Below are 19623 nucleotides of genomic sequence, written 5' to 3' on the forward strand. Positions count from 1 at the left end.
ACTATAAATTAGACAATTATCCATTCCTGCAAGGTTAGAATATAGAGAAATTTTCTATTTTTCTTCAAAGAAGAATCACTATCAGACCTCAGTATAATTCTTCAAAAAAAATCAAAAGAGGATGTAGGGCACTGCTCATGTTAGGCAATTAGGGTGGACTTTTTTTTAGTATTACAATAATGAAAAGAGAAATCATCTTCCATAAAAGGTTAATTTTTTACATAATACCACTTGAAAACATTTAAATAATTTTCTATGCTCTTTAAAAATCACTATTTTTTTCATGCATAAAAGAATTCTTTACTTGTACTATAATTTATTTTAAATAATTTATACAACAGCAAAAAAAAAATCTTTTGGTAACTTAATTATATTTTCATTGAAATTTGTGATATATTAAAAAATTCTAGTGATAATTGCGATATTAGAATTATTTTTATTGGTAATTATGTAAAAAGATCAAGAGTTTAAGACCATTTTTTTTTTAAGAATAGAAGCTATACTTCAATATTCCTCCTCATGCAAGAATAAGGTATTTTTGCAACTTAATTATATTTTGCTTTTGGATTAACAACAACAGTACCACAAATATAAATTATATACATTCATATAGCAAAATGTGCATCGTTTACAAAATATATATATATATATGCCAATTTTAAAAGCTCAATCTTGCCAATTAAAAAAATAATTGTAACTATATTGCAAAAGCCTGTACATGAGCATGAGAAATTTGATCTAAATTATATAATTCTTTGCAGATATATGAGAAGTTTATCTTATATTACCTACATTCTCTATACTCAATTGTGCAAGCAATATTGACATTTTATTAATCAATAAACCCTCCAATTACATATGGTTTTCATATCCACTTTAGGTTTTGCTTCATTTTATTAGTTAGTATAAGAAAAGTTCTCTCCTTTTCATCCACTAAGTTGTATATTGGGATTATGTGGGCCCTTGCAATCATGAGATGCTGATTTGATACTGTCCTTTAGTCTTAATTGAAAAATTAAAGGAAAATTAATCAAAAACACTGCACATTTTATTTTATTATAATTCACAACTTATCATATAAAATATTTATTATTTGATTTTTTTTATGCTTCAAATCACCCAAAAATATCATATATTTTGCTTTTACTGCTGCAAAAATACCTTATGTTAGTATTTTTTTTAACAGATAGTAATTCTATAGATGCAACATGGTATAAATATCTTTGAGTAAGTTTTTTAAGGTTAAAGTAGAAATAAAAGGAGAACTAAATTTGTTAATATCAAATAACATAGTATTCTTTATTCTATTAGCTACTGATTGGTTAAAGTTAATTTAATATTAAGTTAAAGTTTTAAGATAATAAACACAAAATATGGAGGTTGAATATTAAATATTCATATCTTAAGATGTGAATGATAATATAAGTTAAATTATGCTAGGTTTGCATGAGATAAAAGAGGGCATCTCAGTGCTTTCATACCTTAAGTCTTCAATCATTTAAGATGATGTTCTTTTGACTCAGTATCCATAATCACATCACATCATTACTGACCAAAGGAATAAATATTAGCAAGCAAATGGATGGGATATAGTTGGTGATATCTTGTATCTTAATACTCTGTCAACTCTAAATTGATCTTGCTTACATGGAAAAAGAGAGAAAAGAACTATATATGAGTCTATTTCTCTCGATGCAATAATTTTGTAGAGTTGGACCGGACGGTGATCTAGGTCAAGCCACTTGATCATTAGTTCAACAAATAGTTTTTGATGATGATAGTATGAAAGATTATTTTTCAAAGGGTGACGAAAGCGTCATAGGTGTTATTTGCTAGTTTTAAATATCTAAAATCGTGTTGGCAAAGTTGAATAAATTAATAACAATGACATAGACACAAAGATAAAAATTTTGGCACCTTGGTAGTAAGATGTGGAGTAGAATTGAGACATCTTTCAAGTGCTAGCTAGATGAGTAGTGGTGCAAGTCTTTTTTTGACTAGTTTGTCAAGGAAAAGGATTCTTTTTAATGCTAATATGGCTTTGTCTTTTTGAAGTGGGCTAAAAGAGAAAGGAAGAAAAAGACACTTGCATTAATTGTCTTTGGCATGCTCAAGCAAAACAAAGGAGAGCCATGGCTTCTTCTTGATTTCCAAATTATAATGCTAATATATATACATTGGTAAGAAAGAAGGTGAGGATTGAGGAGTGTTCTTGATGTGTAGGTGAAGGTACAAGTGTCAGAGACTTTTCAAAAAAGAAAAAGATGTAATATATGATAAAGAGTAGGTATTAATTAAACCATATTTTAAGTACTTTCTTTCTTTCTTTTTTAAATATTCAGATTAGGTCAAGTGTCCACTTTGTTTGCTTCAACACTTGAAAATCTATTTTACCGGTAAAGACTGATTTAATATTTTTCCATGTATACTAAAAATTTTTTCTTCTTTTTTACCAAGAGAAGTGAGAACATAATGATATTCCACTAAATATCAATGTTTCTAGGATTCAAACACGAGTACTAATTAACTGAGATTTTATCGCATTGACTTATTCACGGATTCTTAATTGGATGGTGGGGGGGAAGACTTGGTTTTTCTTTCTCGCTCGAGAAGAAAAAGAAAGAAGCCGAAGAAGAGATCTAAGAATAAAGAAATTCATATTAGTATTCAAGATTGGTGTACAAAGTTAGGTTTTATTTTTTATTTTTTAGAAACTTAAATATTGAATAGTCTTACAAATGCCACCATGGTATCCAAATCACTAACACATAAAGTTAAGAGATATAAATATTATAATTTAGGAAGTCTGAGAACCCAAGTAATCTCTTGCGGATCCATTTAAAAAAAAAGTTCAGAAAAGATATCCTAAGAAAATAATAATTTAGAAAATATAAATATAATTAATCTAAATAATGTTATCATTTTCTTCCGTGCCAATGATGAGGTGGCAAATTGACGTTGCGGAAACGAGGCTCATTTTAGGTATAAAAATATTTGGGAAGATAGAACCAGCTTCTTCCCAACCAGTTCTTTTATTATATAGTTTTTGATTTGGTGCGGAATTTGATATCAAATTCCAGAAGGTTGATGTCACTAACAACGAATGATGGTAGAATTTGATTGGATTAACTTTATAGTATTCAATAAATTTATTTCATCCCGAAGGCTCAACCAAAATCCAACCAGGATCTTCTCAACACACAAAAAAATATATCAAATCTTTTGTGTTATGTTACGAATCAGATCTAGAATGGTCGGTCTGTTAGATGATCATGAGATTGTAAAGAATAGTAATTTCGAAAGTTAGAATTCTAATGAATTTATAATGAAGTCAATTAGAGATCTAGATCGAAAATTATGATTAAAATAGTAGAGCAAAGTCAGATAGGGTAGAATGATAAATAATCGACGTTACGACGGTCGTCGGAAAGTGACTGACGGCCATAAGATAGGATATCTACTAGTGGAGGAAGATGGCTAGGATTTAGAAGGTTGGGATACTTCTACGGTTATCATCTACTCTTAGAAAGATAAAGATAATATAACGACTAAAGTAAAAGATAAAGATGATAAGAAATATTTGACTAAACTCATATTTATTCCATCATGATTATCAACACATGTCCACTCCTATTTATAAGAGTAAAAATCACTAGTGGATCAAATCTAGATGCAGATTATCTAATTTATTTAAAATTTAAAATAATAAGATAAAGCTAAGTAAATAATTTAACTCAACTTAACCCATATGCCGGATCATAATATGTTATTATCTAAAATTCTTTCAAATAATATTGAAGAAGAATCATCAAATAACTAGCCACGAGACTTTGCTCGGTGAGAAGTTACAATAATTGAAAGCGCTAAATTTATTTTTGACACCCTCAAAAATAAGCATTGCATCAATTATCTAATTATATTACTAAATCCTCTTCTTTAGAAATTTAAAAAATTAACTAACTAATTAAATGACAAAAGTATCCTTACTTTTTTTTTATTTGTTTATTTAGAAGTGGAAGAATTAGAGAAGATTGATTTAAAATTTAATATTTAGAGAAGTTGTTATACAAACCACTAAAGGAAAGATGGAAAGATGGGAAACTAAGATAGAAATAGTTTTGTCCGTTTATTATGTTAGTTAATTTTTAAAAATATTTATTTTAAAATTTCTAATGAAATATAGATGGAGAGGGTCACGGGGTTGAGTGATTGATAGGGATAGTTGAGGGGTTAAAAAAATATAAAACATTAAACACCTTTACCTTCTTATATATTTACCGTTTAGATCCTACATTTTTAATATTTATAAATAAGATAATTTTCTTTTCACCGTCTTAAACTACTGCTATTTTTTATAATAATACTCTTAATAATTTTTTGATATATGACCTTCTAAACTACTAATATTATCCTTTTTATTTATAAGTTGCCATGATTACATAATAAAAATGGCATATTTAACTATCGTAGCATAGCATATGAGTAAATAGAAGATAAATTTATGTTAACCAAAATAGAAGATAAATTTAGTTAATTTTTTAAATTGCATCTATGGCGTTAAGATAGTAAGATATTTTTAATAGTTCATTGTGTACAAAAAAAATAGTTCAGAAGATCATTTTGTACCAAAAAAATAATTCAAAAGGTTATTACAACGAAAAATGGTTATCTTTTTTAAGGGTTGAAAAGAGAGTTATCCCTTTATAGATTACACCTCCTTTCTTCTAGATTTCAGTCTAGTCGGTCAATTTCACACGCATAAAGACTATATCAAAATGGACCCAGACAAGGACAGTTCATATCTGCTCTCTTTGCTACTTCCATTGGTATGCAGAATTTAAGGCGTTTTGACTTCAATATTCAGCAAAATTAATATTAGTAGTGCTTCTAATCCAAAGTCGAAATTTAGATAGAAAGGGATTCTAGTTACTGTAACAAATCTAATAAATTCCACTCTGATCTTCATTTTAACAGAAAATAGCATTCTCCTAAACAATTAATAGACAATAAGTATCACCAAGAAATTTCCATTATCCTTGACAAAACACAAGAAATCAAAACAATTGAAGGTTTTAACAATGCAATTTGTTTTGCTGACCTCAATGGCCACCACTAACAACATGAGAGGATAATCTTCAAACTGATTGAAGGACTTAAATATCTCTGCCAAGTGCCAATACATCAAAGCTCTTTGAATATGACGGCAGCCACATTGAGATATCAGTTGATATACCAAAATGCAGCAACAACATTTTCTTCAATCCAAATGATCCTGACTCCATTCCACATTGGTATAGATGAAAATGATGGTAGGCAGCATTTTTATCTAGACTGCGCTTCTGATTGTTCAGATAAACCATCAACTGCTCTACATAGATAAACCAGAATAAACCATCAACTACTCTACATAATTCAGAGCGGAAAAGGTGAGGTTTGCTGCAATTACGAAGAATTTTGTCACTAAGAACATAGCAAATCGTTGCTGTGATGTATTGGTGTTATTGTGTAGTTTGCTGAAGTTTTTCTGTGGTAGTATTTTGGTTTTAGGTCTGGTTGTTGCTTGTTTTCTTTCTGACTGTGGTTGGTAGTGATGTTTACTTGTGATTGAAGTGGGTATTGTAGGACCTTTGTTTTGGTCCATCTACTATGACAAAGATAATTGTTTTTGTGTTGTTGTGGTTAATCTTAGTGGAAAATTACCACATTTTTAAGTTCCAATGAAATAGGGGCTGCAGCCTATTGTCAGAAACAAAAAACAAAAAACAAAAAAAAAATAGCAAATCGAAAACTTTACTAAGAAAAAGGATAAAAATTAACGATTAGCAGGATAAATGATAGTGACCTGTTCAGAAGAGTGCGAGGGAGTTAGCTCAGGGTACTGAATCACCAGAAGATGACTTATTTCTTTTTCTCAGCTACATCAACTCTAATTACTCTTCCATTCAAGATCTGATAAAAGAGAATTGGCATTGGTTTAATGGTAGTTGAAACAGTCAGCTTAAAATGGAAAGCAAAACAGTGGATCTGTGAATGAAATCAGATGTAATGCTTGTATGCATTCATATGGTATTTTCCACTTAAACATGCATAAGATTATGTATATACTCTTACCAGAAAGTTAACTGCATTGCGACAATCAAAATGTATCCCTCATAGGCACATATTATAAAAGTAAAAAAAAATTCAAAAACACATTTCGCTATATCTAAAGAAGAATTAAATGCAAAATTCACAGATGTGGTTTAGGCACATGAGGCTTCTTCAAACTAGAGAAGAATGCAGGAAGCCACTATGCATGCAAATGAGCCCCTAATCAGTAAATTAAAAGAGAGAAAAACAAGATGGTGCTCAGAAGACGAATCACGAATTATGCATCCTAACTAGTCATGTAAGACAAGGAGAGTCAGTAAATGATAAGAATTTGAAGTCTAAGTATTGCAATTATTATGTAGTCATGAAAGACAGGGTACTGATCTCAATAAAAGATAAGCAACATAACAATTGGAATTTTCTAATGAGGCCAAATCATAAGATCAAGGTTAGAAAAATAAAGAAGAACCAAGTTACTAAGGAAGCGTGATCAACCATGAACAACAAAAATCCCAAAATGTAATTTGACTCACCTTGCCATCCAATCATCCACTTTGCTTTCTATTGACATCCTTACGAAACCAAATCCACGTGATCTCCCAGTCTCCATTTCATATACAATCCGTGCACTTATTACTTTTCCGTGTTCTCCAAATAACTCCTCAAGCTGAGCATCATCTACTTGCCATGGCAAATTCCCCACATATATTTTATGGCTAGGAACATAATTGCTGCTTTGAACGGGCTTGGAACCTCGAGGAGTTGCTTTGTTCACTGTAAGTTTTCGACCATCAAGCTCCTGCTTTGTAACAATGATCAGAAATTGCTTGGACATAGTTGCAGAAAAGGACAGAATAGTTAACTAAGAAATGCAAATCCCTTAGGGTATGTAGTTAACCAAGTTTTCGGCCATCAAGCACATTGACTTCGAGATGCTATCTCTAATCAAGATTTGAAATTATAACTTCAGTTTCCCCCAGGTTTCTCTCTATACAGTCCTGCCAAAACATCTCCAAAACAATTCGATAAATTCATGGGGAAAAGGCCAACCTAGGTAAAAATATGTTGCTGATTTTTTATGCATAAAAATTGATAATTAAAACAACTTTCATGAAAATGTCATTCTTTTAAATTGCACCTATGGGGATCCATATATAGAAAACAAATAAAAAAAGACAAGAAGCATATAACTTTTTATTTTAAGAATCTATATCTAGTTATTTCAGTGAATTTGACCATCTATATGCCACATATAGCCTATATAAAAATTTACAGTGAAGTATTCATTTTAGGAAACAAGATCCCTGATTCTATATGAGCCTCAGAGTATGCTTTACAAAATTGTAAATGTTGCACTTTGGTTCCTGCTTGCATGGACTAAACAACAAACTTTAAGTTAAAAATCTTTGAAAAACAAATTTAACATTTCTGTAACAAGTGTTGAAACTCTTCCCACCACACACACATGCACGCAATAGACAATGTATATATAATAATGATGTCCATGTGTGTGACTATGTCCACCCTTGCATGTGTAGATGTAAAGTGTTACATGGGAGCTATTATCTATATAGAAGAAATTAGGAATAGTTGATACCATATCCATGGCATGGCAACAATCCTCATTTATCCGGGAAAGAAGGAATATGTACCCTTCTATATATATCCATGTATATATAATAAATGAAAGTATGTTAAAGTAAACTAAACTAACTACCACTGGATTCCATCCAAAAAAGAAATGCAGCTAGATTTTTAAAACTAAAATCATACTTTCAATGAAAAGAATTGCAAAACAAGACAAAAGCCTAGAAAGAAGCATGAATATCATCCAAAACTAACATAATCTAAAAAAGTTGCGAATGAATATATCAAATTCTGCTGAAACACATTGAAGACCCTCAAACCCCATAAACTAGGATAGTTTAGGATAACAAGGAACCGGAACAATCATCATCATCACCATCATCACCATCATCACCATCATCAAGATTTAAGACTTCATCAATTGGTATAAGGGCGCTACGGAGAACAGATCCTAATTGGAAAGCATTGAGTAAAGATAAAACAAAATGTAATGAACAGAAGACCATGTTGAAATCAGTGGCCAAGTATCCAAGTCTGAGATTCCTTGGCAAGGTAAGTGGATGCCAAAGCAATAAAAATTAATTGGGCTTACTCTAATGAGTAAAGCCCACAAGGCCGAAGAAGAGAAACTAAGCATGCAACTGATGTGGCAAGTGAATTATCATCTCAGTAAATATCTGATCACTGGGATTATTTAAAATAAATAATCTCATACCAAGTTTAAAAGAGAATAAAAAGAAATTTACATAAAGGATTAAATAAGATAAAAAAAAATAAGATGTAACTTTAACATAACTAGAAATATTGACATATAGAGGCTACTCAAATTGTTGAAAATAAGGCATGACGGTAAGGTTATAATAACGAGAACTTGTTACCATCATTAGTTTATTACAACAATAGTTTTCTCAAATATGACAACTTCCTCACATGTTCTGTTAATGTCATATCATGAGCTTGTGCATTACATAGATAAGAGGCCTTCACGAGGACTGAGAAGAGTTGCTTTGAATTGCATTCTGAAAGATTAGGAGGGAATCCCATAGTCAATAAATTCTGAGGCTTTAACAATATATGAACTAACAGTCCTGTATTTTATAAAAATATTTGGAGAAGAATATCAAAAGGTTACTCCAAATTGTTGGAGACAGGCACTTCGTGATAATGGTTGTACAGATTAAAAAAAAATTAACTTATTTGCAATAGATGTATTTTTCTCATAAATTAGTTTTTTCAAAATGTTAGTAATTTATAATACAGAAAAAATAAATTAATTTTTAATAGGATTTACTAGAGATAAGGTATATGCAGAAAATTGTTGAGCGCAAAGACTGATGGTTATGGTTAAGGAAATGGGAATTTTGTTTATGTTACTGCAACAACAACCTTCTCACACATGATACAGTTCTACAGAATGTACAAAAATTTAGTTTCCACTAATTTCAAAAGTAAGAAAACAGCATGAATTTCATATAATCGTAGAATTAGAGACTGGGAATTTCCAAATGTCCTCCAAGTAGTGGGACCTAATTTTTGTGGTGTTCTAATACCTTCAGGCTAATAGGGCAGCAAGCCTACAACCACCAATACAACTAATCAAGTAGTCATGTCATATGATTGCTGGGACTAACTTACATAGTAATTGAACATATCAATGGCTTTTTCTGAATCTTCAAGGTTGACCATCGTCACAAACCCAAAGCCACGACTTTGGTCAGTCTGGCGATCATAAATAACCTGCATAAAAGTTTCTCATGTATCAAAGTCAATGGAATATTGCTCAGGTAAAATGAAAATAAATAAAGGAAGCCTTCAAATAAGTCTTCGGTAAGTATATAAATTTATATATTAACTTTCATTCAAGAGAACATAAATATCCTAAATATAGCACAACAGCACAAGTTCCTTTAGTAGCAAGTGTTATCAAACTACAGGTAATTGGTGAACACATATATATAGATAGTCAACTACTCTTAAGTAAGGAGATATAGTGAAGCCTTAAACTTTAAAGAGTAGAAGAGTTATCAAATAATATGATAAACATGAAATATATAAATTGCATAACATTTCATTTCTACATATGCTTGATTTATGATTTGCAACCAGGAAGAATTCTGGGATGCCCTTTAATCAGGAAGAATTCTGGAGGATAATTTACATATCCAGGACATAAGATGAAAAAAGGAAATTGCATTCATGTTAAGAAGAAAATTATCATCATTCAGGATGAAGGTACCAGAAACAAAACAACTAAAGTAAAATAAGAAATAATCATAAGAGGGTCTGTTTTTTTTTTCTGAAAAACTCCAAAACATTCATAAGAGATACAAATGCATTAGATTGGCAGGGGAGATAAGGCTAGAATTATGGTAGACTCTTGTAACATAAATCAAATAATTGGGTAACAAAACTCTGCTATTGTACATCTTGTGATATATAACTGCAAAGTATGGATGACCAAGATCTTATTGATCTTTTTCTAGTAATCAATATACTGCAACAGATGATCTCAGAAAAAATAATATTGCATCTTAAATTCTAATATCTTAGCTAAAAACTTTCTATGTATGCAAGCACGAACAGAACTAATGTGATGTATAAGCTATTTAATCAAAATGCGATGATTTTGGGCCACAAGAAGAAGGCCCAGTTTTCATGCAGAATTGCAGTAATGGTATATCAAAGATGGGCTTCATTAGAGTATATGATGTCTTAACAAGTTAAATGAGCCTCATCAAAGCTGATAACATTTCAGAAGAGCCTTACAAAGACTCTAGATTTTAACGGAAATTGAAGCCCTCAAAAACTAAAGAGTGAAGTAAATCCACTACCTAATGAAACTCCAAGAAACCTCGGAAAAATAGATGTTAACTGACCAACTATTCTTAAGCTATTAGAGAACAATAGTTTTTATCTTTTATAGTTTAGTATTCTCCCTCATTTTTGCACATGATATATTTTGATGAGCCCAATAAGTGAACTTGAGGTAAAGGTTTTTTTATTTAATTGACAAGGTATGCCTAGCAGGATTTAAACTTAAGACGTCATTCTCTCATATTACTCTAAAAGCTTAAGTTGTTAAAGAATGGTTGTTTTATTTTTTATATTTTTAACAAACTTATACTACATTATACATGCAAACTAACTAACAAGAATAAGCAAATTTTAGAGGAACTCTTAATATGAGAGAAGGGAAGAAAGAATATGAGGGCAAAGGCTTGGAATTCTCTCTCCTTATTTATGTTTTGTTTGACCTTACTCTGAATTCCATTTTTTTATATTAACAAACATATTGTAAAACCAATTTAGTGGTTAGTACAGTACAGAGTTATAATCAGTAAAAGTCAACACTAGACACACAGGATAGGAAACAACCAAGACATCAAAAACTGACCACAAAAAATGAAGAAGGATAAAATACTAGAAATACAATATTACATAATAGTTGTCAATGCATTTACTGCTAATCATCATCATAATTATCATCAAGTTCGTGGATGAAAAGTTGCTTCCCCTCCAGGGAAGTTGGAAAGGGTTTAATTGGATGGTAATGTCGTTTCCAGAAAAGATATAGGAGTTTCCACTACAAAAGACTTGACTATTGCTATATAGAACTAAACTGATAAAAAATTATTTACTCAAGCTCGTTGAATCCATGGAATCATTTACAGGAAAGAACTTAAAATTGTGATACTTGGTGGGGTAGAGCATTAAGAATACGGTGCATACTGCAATACCACCTCTGACTAAAGTAACCAGAATTTATTTAGTTTTCATTAAGGAATTGCCTACTTTCACCCAAAATTGTCTAGTTATGATCAAGCCTTGTGTGTTGGCCAAATTTGTTCTTTTTCACACAACCTTCCAGTTCGGATAAAAATATGACTGAGAATAGCTTCAGAGTGGTGAAATCCAACAAGTTCTGGTTTCAATATATTGTCTAGTTATCATCAAGCCTTGTGGACTCGCTGTTGGCCAAATTTGTTCTTTTTCACACAACCTTCCAGTTCGGATAAAAATATATGACTGAGAATAGCTTCAGAGTGGTGAAATCCAACAAGTTCTGGTTTCAATATAATGTCAAATCATTAAACCTTAGACTGAACCCTCAACTAATCTATATCCAATACCACCTCACCTTAATCTATATCTGATACCAAACTGTCACTCTTACCAAGGATCATCCAAAGGTGCAGACCCCAGGTCCAATTTCTCAGTTGCAAGATTGCGGCCTTGCTCAGAAAGCATACGACCCTGCAAGTCTACATCTATGACAAAGTGACTTTCATATAGCAAAATCCCATTTATAATAAAAATGTCAAATTGATGTATCCATCATACAGTAATTCCATATGGGAAACCACATTTGAGAGGGTTGTGTCATCAAAGAACAGAAAGATTGGCATTCTCATGTAAGAGGAAAAAAAAAAAAGAGGAACACACATGATACTACTTTGTTGAAGGTCAGGTAGGCAAATTAATATGACAAAGACCTAGAAAAGATCACCAATTCTGCCTCAATTACATCGGAAGAATTACACCCAGAAGCTGTTTGAAGTTATGCGTCTATCAAAAACCCTCTTTTTTTCACATTGATCATAACACCAAATTATCAGCAGTGCAATTCACACTAACCTCTGCGAATTCTACTTCCCCGGCCCTCGCAAAGAGATGAGCCAGCTTCTCACCATTGACATCAGACGGCAAATTACCCACAAAAAGCTTCAAATTTTCCAACGACAATGTTGCTTTCTGACCGTCTCCAACCTCTTCTTCTTGTTGACCCCATTTAAACCATGACCGCCGCCAACCGTCTCCTCCTCGTCAGCCTCCTCCTCATCCAAGTCTGAGGTCTGTGTTGTGATGGAGGTAGCATAAGGAAGGTTGGCTCTCTTTACTCTTATGGAAGAGCCATGAAATTGGTGGTGGAGGTATGACGAGGCAAGAAAGACGCAATTTTTCTGGAGCAGGGGAATGGGAAGTGGAAGGGAATGTTTGAGATGGGTTCTAAGAAAAAGGGTTGGAGGAGGTGATGGGGAGTGTTTTGAGGTTATAGATGGTAGGATTGGAAGACAAGCCATGAGGGAGGCGAAGAGAAGGGGACTGTGAAATATGGAAACCGGGTTTGGGAGAGGAAGGGTGAAAAGATCTAGGCTATAGATTGGGTGGGCCCTTCTCTATTTCTTTTTTTTTTTTCTCAGTCTTTTTTTTTCTTTGCGCAATTTGCAAAATGGAAAAAATAGTATGAGTTTTCTCTTTGCATCTCCATCCATTTTAGGTTACCACTACAGATTTACCCAATATTTTTTAAATACCAAGATTACCCTTCCACTATAAAAGAGAACATCTACAGTGTAGGGAAATTTCATAATTTTGGGGAGGTAAAGATGACAAGTCACATCTAGAAAATTAAATAAAAACTATTAGAGGTTAATATAAAAATGAGAAGCGAATGTTAAGATTCTAGAAAATAAGAAATAATTCTAACTCACTTCTTCCTTTGGCCCAAATTACATCATAATTCCTTCTTATCTTAGGGTATATTTTCTTTATACCCTAGCATCCTTCACCACGTTTACCTTTCTTTTAAACTTTCCTCTTCTCCTCTAAACGTGATCATCGAGCTGGCCGGGCCGAGTTCGGGCGATACTTTTCCAATTAATTGAACTTAAATATTTGTTCACGGCCCGACCCACCAATCATTCGGGCCGGGCTGGGTTCGAGCTGAGCTAGTATATTCGCAACCATTACCGCCCACTAGCCCATTAAATATTATGTTTAGGTTGGGTATAATGGGTCTAACATAATGGGTTAAATATGAAAAATATTATATACTATTGGGTTAAGTTTAATGAGCTTATATGAAGACATTTTAGTTATCTTCATGGTAACATACTTATATATTAATATATAGTTTATTAAATATTCAATGTGGAACTAAAAAATTATAAAAATATGCATGCATTATGAGTTGGATCATAGATGAGAGTAGTGGATCAAACTTTCGCGCCAAGCCAGGTGGGCAAAAGCTTAGCCCATACCGCCCACTACTATTTTGGGCTTGGGTCGAGCCATGCCTAAATCAGGCTCAGGTCATGCTTAGCTCGATTAAAATTTTTGATATATACTAGTGTAATTCTTACATGAATTTTGATATATATTAGTTTAACTTAATCTATATTTGGACAGCCTAGTTTATTTACAATATAATATGTATCTTTACATACAGTTTTATAATTCAATAGCCAAATTTATTTATGTTTGTTTACGATCTATGTTTTGGCATACAATAGTGTAACTCAAGTTGTAGTTAACAACCAAGAGTATTTACAATTTATGTATTAACTTGCATTAATATAATTCAAGTTGTATTTTGACATCCTAGTTTATTTATAATATATATTTTTCAGTAATCTATAGATGTACTTATGGAATACATTGATATTGTTGTGGAATCTATAATAATATTATTCGATTCTTAAATAATATTCTCATAATCATATATCTATTTACAAAATCGACAAATATTATCGCAGAATCTAAATATATTATCGCGGGATCAAAAAATAATATTTTAATCATCTGCATACATAATTTTAGAATCTATAGAATATGATTTGGCTAAATCACATTAAAATAATATTATCATAATCTATGTATTTATAACATCAATGAGTATTATTATGGAATCCACGGATATTATTGTGGAATGCACATTCTACTTTCGGAATTCAAGGATAATATCTCAAAATCCATAGATAATAATTCAGTTAAATTATATTATACATTCATAGGTATAAAAATATATAGATATAAATTAAGAATAGTAAATTGAAAGGTTAAATACATTTTACCCCTTTGTACTTATGCCAAAATTATTTTATCAAAAAGTTTCAAATCAGTCACTATACTTATACTTATAACTAAATTGAGATCGTTAGTTTTTCCATCCAAATCAACGAAACGCTTAAAAAATTTTAGAATTTGAACAGATAGTTGATGTAACAACACAACCTTAAAAATAAAAAAATAAAAACTAATTCTATTGCATGGCACGACGTGGTCGGCCTCGTGCCATGCTGTGGCAGGAGAGGAGGGCGCCACACGCCCCACCGCCGCCGCCGGGGCCTCCCTCCCCACTGCCTCTCTCTCTCTCTATCTTTTTCTTCTCCCCATTCTCTCTTTCGGTCTTTCTCTCTCTCCTCCTTTCCTCAAACTCTGTCTCTCTCTCTCTCCCACTGCCGACCCATCGCCGCTGTCGCCATGCTACCGCAAGTGAGCCTCCTTCTTCCTCTTCCTTCTTCTCTCTCTCTTTCTCTGTTTCTTGCCTCTGCCTCTGTTTCTTACATCGGTGAGAGGCTAGCCGCTGGATGGCTACCAGCGATCAGTGCCCTCCCCGCCGGCCCGGGTACGCAACTCCCTCCCTCACCTTCTCTCTTTCTTCTCTTCCTCTTCTCCTCCGCTTCTTCTTCTTCTTTCTTCTTTCTTCGTCTTTCTTCTCCCTCAACTTCTCCTCCTCCTCTTCTTTCTTCTTCGTTTCTCCTCAGCTTCTACTCCTCCTCTTTCTACATAGTACAGAGCATTAGTGGCATTATTTATTTATTTATTTTAATTTTGTTTATTTATTTAGTTAGGTATTGCTTTCTTAATTAATGTAGATAACTTATTTAGACATTATTTATTTTAATAATAATGCATATTCTTCAACATGATTATTGTTAATTATAATTAATTAATGATTAATTAGGTTATAAACTATTACACATAAATATAGGTAATACTTATATTTATTTATTTATTTACTTATATGTCTATTAGATTAATATATAGATTTGTAAATTATAATTACTAGATTTATATTCTAATATTCTTATGATATACATTTTAAGTGATTTTATTAATTTATTATATATTATTATTCAGCAACAAATAAAATACTATGCTTATTTAGTTATTTATTTATTATTTTATCGAGTAAAGACTACATAGTCCCTAATTAATCAAAATAAAGTATGAATTATAAAATTAATTATAATTAGACTTTGTCTATACTTATAGTTATTTAGACTTTTATTTTATTTTATTTTATAATTATATATTTAGAAATATTCTTATATAAAAGGAAATAGTCATCTTCTCCTTATAATATAATTAACATTTTATGATAATAGTATAATTATAGTATTTGAATCATATCTATAGATATAGTTATGTAATCAAAAATAAAAAGAAATGATTCTAAACCTAATAAACCTTTATATTTTACTTGAATTAATTCTAATTAGATAAACGACTAACTTCATGCTATTTAAATATTTTCAGATCCCGAATCCCCTAATTTGAGACCTCGTGAATCTTGCTAGTAATGTGTGACGGTTGATTAGTGGACGTGAGAGAAACGTGTGTTGGGTCTTCTGATTAGTGTAAGTAGTCTTATCCCATAGACGTCTTTCTTAAATTATGATATATTATATATTATGTAGATGCATGTTTTGGCCTCCGGCATGATTATATGACTTTATCTAGAGATGATTTCAGTCAACATATTTTATCATGCATTTGATTAGGCTGATATGTGATATGAGTACATTGTTAATATATAAAGATAATTGAAGATGATTCTACTGTTATGATTGTATACCGAGATGATCTCTAGCATGAGTGTGCATGTGATAGGCTAGTGTGAGTATGCATGTGTTAGATACATGGTTGGAGTCTGCATTACATTATTTTTCTCTTGACTTCTTTACCACCTAAATTTATGAGTTACATGATCTATTACAGTACTTGATATATGCATATGATCTATCATGTATAGAAAATTGTGAAAATACCTATGTATGTGATGTGATGGCTGGAACGATATCTGGTCCGGACTGGTACTGGACATACTCTTAGCGTATGACAGAGTATGGTGATGGTTGATAGTTGTACTCTTAGTGTATGATAGGGTACAACTATCATTAATATACCCTTAGTGTATGACAGGGTATGGTTATTTTCTTCTAAGATACCCTTAACATATGACAGAGTATGATTTATCTACCGAGATACTCTTAGCGTATGACAGAGTATGCTCTGAGCTTGTGGCATGATGAGTATCGAGTTTAGGGCCGAGTACTATAGTCCAGCATGGTGGATGATATTCAGAGTTGAGACGGATGATTGTGATAGTGAGAGATATGTAGATTATATTTGGCTCTGACATATACGATTATCTAATGATTAGCATACATCATGCATCATCATTGATGTGACTAGTATCATTGTATCGTGATGGGGTTATACACCATATGCTTTTATATTCGGTGATGTTATATTATAATTTTATCATGAGATATATTTTTGGTTGATGATATAACATGCTCACTCATGAGAACGTACTAGACCACTTTGCACAGTCAACACCCGGTACTTGATCTCAATATCATGCCTGAAAGCTTAGATCATACTCTGCCACTCGCAAGGAGTATCTCAAATATAACCATATCATGTTATCTGCTAAGAGTATCAACATTCATTCAGACCGAGCACCCTTTTAACTAGTAGAAACCTCGTGAGGATAATTTGCCACATATGCCTTTGTGAACGACATGTGTCCGAATGTCTACTATGCACACAAACTAACGACCTCGGACGTAAGACCACAAAATCGTGACTATGTCGAGCTATCAATCATCCACCAAGCGCGTCCTAACCCTCGCGCTCACTCGGGTATTCTCATGCTTTCTATCAACTATTCTATTAATTAAATTTCATACTTTCCTTCTAAATGACAAATCATATGTATTTATCAAGTATTATAACAAGTCATGTATATTAGGAATTTAGATAGAAAATGAGTCAAAAGAAATATATGATGTGATAAAATCTCCAATGGTACATATATCACATGCATACTCATGCTAGCTTATCACATACATAATCATGCTACAAATCAACTTGATATAAAATTATAATAGTATATCCATATCTAATCATCTATATTTATCATCATCGTACTCATATCCAAGATCAGCCTAGTTATATGCATGATAAAATATGCTCAACTATAATCATCTATAGATAAAGTCATATAATTATACTGAGGCCAAAACATGCATGTATATAATATATAATATAACATAATTTGAGAAATGCGTCTAGGAGATAGACTATTCATATCTGATCAGAAGACAGATCCACATATCCCTCATATTTGTCAACCGAGAGTCAACCCATCGCTAGCAGGGTCCACGGGGTCTCAAATAAGGGGTTCAGGGTTTGAAAAATATTTAGGTAACGTTAGCTAGTCGTTTATCTAATTAGAATTAGTTCAAATAGAATATAAATTTTTCTTAGGTATAGAATCACTTCTTTTATTTTGTACATAACTAGATTTACATCATAGGTACGATTAAAATACTACAATTATACTATTATCATAAAATGCTACTTACAATATAAGGAGAAAGATTTATTTCTTTTTATATAAAATATTCTAAATTTATAATTATAAAATAAAAGTCAAATAATTATAAATAAGATATAAGTATACACAAGATCTATTTTATAATAGATTTTTATAATTCTTACTCTATCTTGATTAATCAGAAATTATATAGTATTTACTTAATTATACAAAATAATAAATAAATAAATAAATAAGACTAGTATCTTATTCTACACATAATAGTATATAATAAATTGCTAAAATTACTTAAATATATATTATAAATATTAGTACATAATTCTAATAATTATAATTTATAAAACTATCGATTAATCTAATAGAAATATAAATAATTAAATAAATAAATAAGTATTACTTATGTCTATATGTAATAGCTTATAACATAATTAATCATTAACTATACTAATTATAATTAATAATAATCATATTGAAGAATATATATATCACTATTAAAATAATTAATATCTAACTAATTTATTTGCACTAATTAAGAAAAGAAATATCTAAATAAATAACATAAATAAAAAATATAAAAAAATAGTGCTACAATGCTGGGCTGAGCCGAGTACTGTTGTAGAAAGAGGAGAATAATGAGAAGAAGCTGAGGAAGAAGAAGAAGAAAGGAAGAAGAAAGATGAAAGAAGAAGAAAGAAGAAGAAGAAGAGGAGAAGAGAAGAAAGGAAGGGGGTGCCGGGCCAGCGGGGAGGGGCTCGACCGCTGCTGGCCAGCCAGCGGCTTGACTTCGACGAGCTCGAGCCCAAGTGAGAGAAACAGAGAAAGAGAGAGAGATAAAGAGAGATATAGAGAGAGAAGAAGGAAGAGGAGGAAGGAGGCTCATCAGCGATAGCACGGTGGCAGCGACGGGTAGTAGTGAGAGAGAGAGATAGAGTTTGAGGGAAAGAAAAAAGAGCGAGATAGAGAGAGACCGAACGAGAGAGAGTGGAGAGAAGAAAAAGATAGAGAGAGGCGGTGAGGAGGAGGAAGAATGACAGCGGTTACGGCAACACAGGGGCCCACCGCGCCAATTGGCCCAGCCAGGTTGGTCAGGCCAATGCAACACAATTTTTTTGGTATGTTTTTTATTTAATTGAATTTATATATTATTATTATTTTATTATTTTTAAATCTAAATTATTACAGTCACCATCATGCGCCATTTGCCTTGGAATCCTAACATCGTGAGCTTGAAGGAGGCATGCGAGGACAAGAGCGCGGTGCATTTGGTCATGGAGCTCTACGAGGGCGGCGAGCGCTTTGATCAGATTGTGGTGAGAGGGCATTACACGGAGAGAGTCGCTACTGCCGTCACAAGGACCATCGTCGAGGTGCCACCGACATGGTGTAATCCACCACGATTTCAAGCCGGAAAATTTCCTCTTTGCAATGAGAACTCGCCACTGAAAATTTTAATCGGCAAAGCCCGGCCTGCTCGATATCTCACGGGCCGACAGGCGGTAACGGGCTAGACTATTCTAGCCTGGCCTAAACTCGGT

The 19623-nt window shown here is 32.2% G+C and overlaps 1 protein-coding gene across 3 annotated transcripts; it reads right to left on the bottom strand.

The window, feature by feature from the left end:
* Nucleotides 1-4983: 4983 nt before the first annotated feature.
* LOC140794449 (28 kDa ribonucleoprotein, chloroplastic-like) lies at nt 4984-12806 on the bottom strand. Of its 3 annotated transcripts, XM_073146484.1 has the most exons (6): nt 12313-12806; nt 11852-11939; nt 9313-9414; nt 6624-6889; nt 5843-5949; nt 4984-5368 (listed from the first exon to the last, which is right to left on the bottom strand). In XM_073146484.1, the coding sequence occupies exons 3-5, from the start codon at nt 9361-9363 to the stop codon at nt 5943-5945; spliced, it is 324 nt and encodes a 107-aa protein (XP_073002585.1). In that variant the 5' UTR covers nt 9364-9414; nt 11852-11939; nt 12313-12806; the 3' UTR covers nt 4984-5368; nt 5843-5942. The 3 variants fall into 3 exon arrangements, with proteins under 3 accessions (XP_073002585.1, XP_073002584.1, XP_073002582.1); XM_073146483.1 differs by lacking the exon at nt 11852-11939 and having other exon boundaries at nt 4984-5363; nt 12313-12805; XM_073146481.1 differs by lacking the exon at nt 11852-11939 and having other exon boundaries at nt 12313-12805.
* Nucleotides 12807-19623: the final 6817 nt, after the last annotated feature.

Source organism: Typha latifolia, chromosome 8 (genome assembly GCF_019914945.1).
Source record: "Typha latifolia isolate L0001 chromosome 8, TyphaL0001v2, whole genome shotgun sequence".
Taxonomy (NCBI): domain Eukaryota; kingdom Viridiplantae; phylum Streptophyta; class Magnoliopsida; order Poales; family Typhaceae; genus Typha; species Typha latifolia.

What these genes read in the sequence shown, in the direction of transcription:
- LOC140794449 (XM_073146484.1), bottom strand. Translation starts at nt 9,363, where the DNA reads ATGGTCAACCTTGAAGATTCAGAAAAAGCCATTGATATGTTCAATTAC. An exon ending in TTGATATGTTCAATTACTAT is followed by an intron (nt 6,890 to 9,312) that starts GTAAGTTAGTCC and finishes GTTACAAAGCAG; the next exon opens with GAGCTTGATGGTCGAAAACT.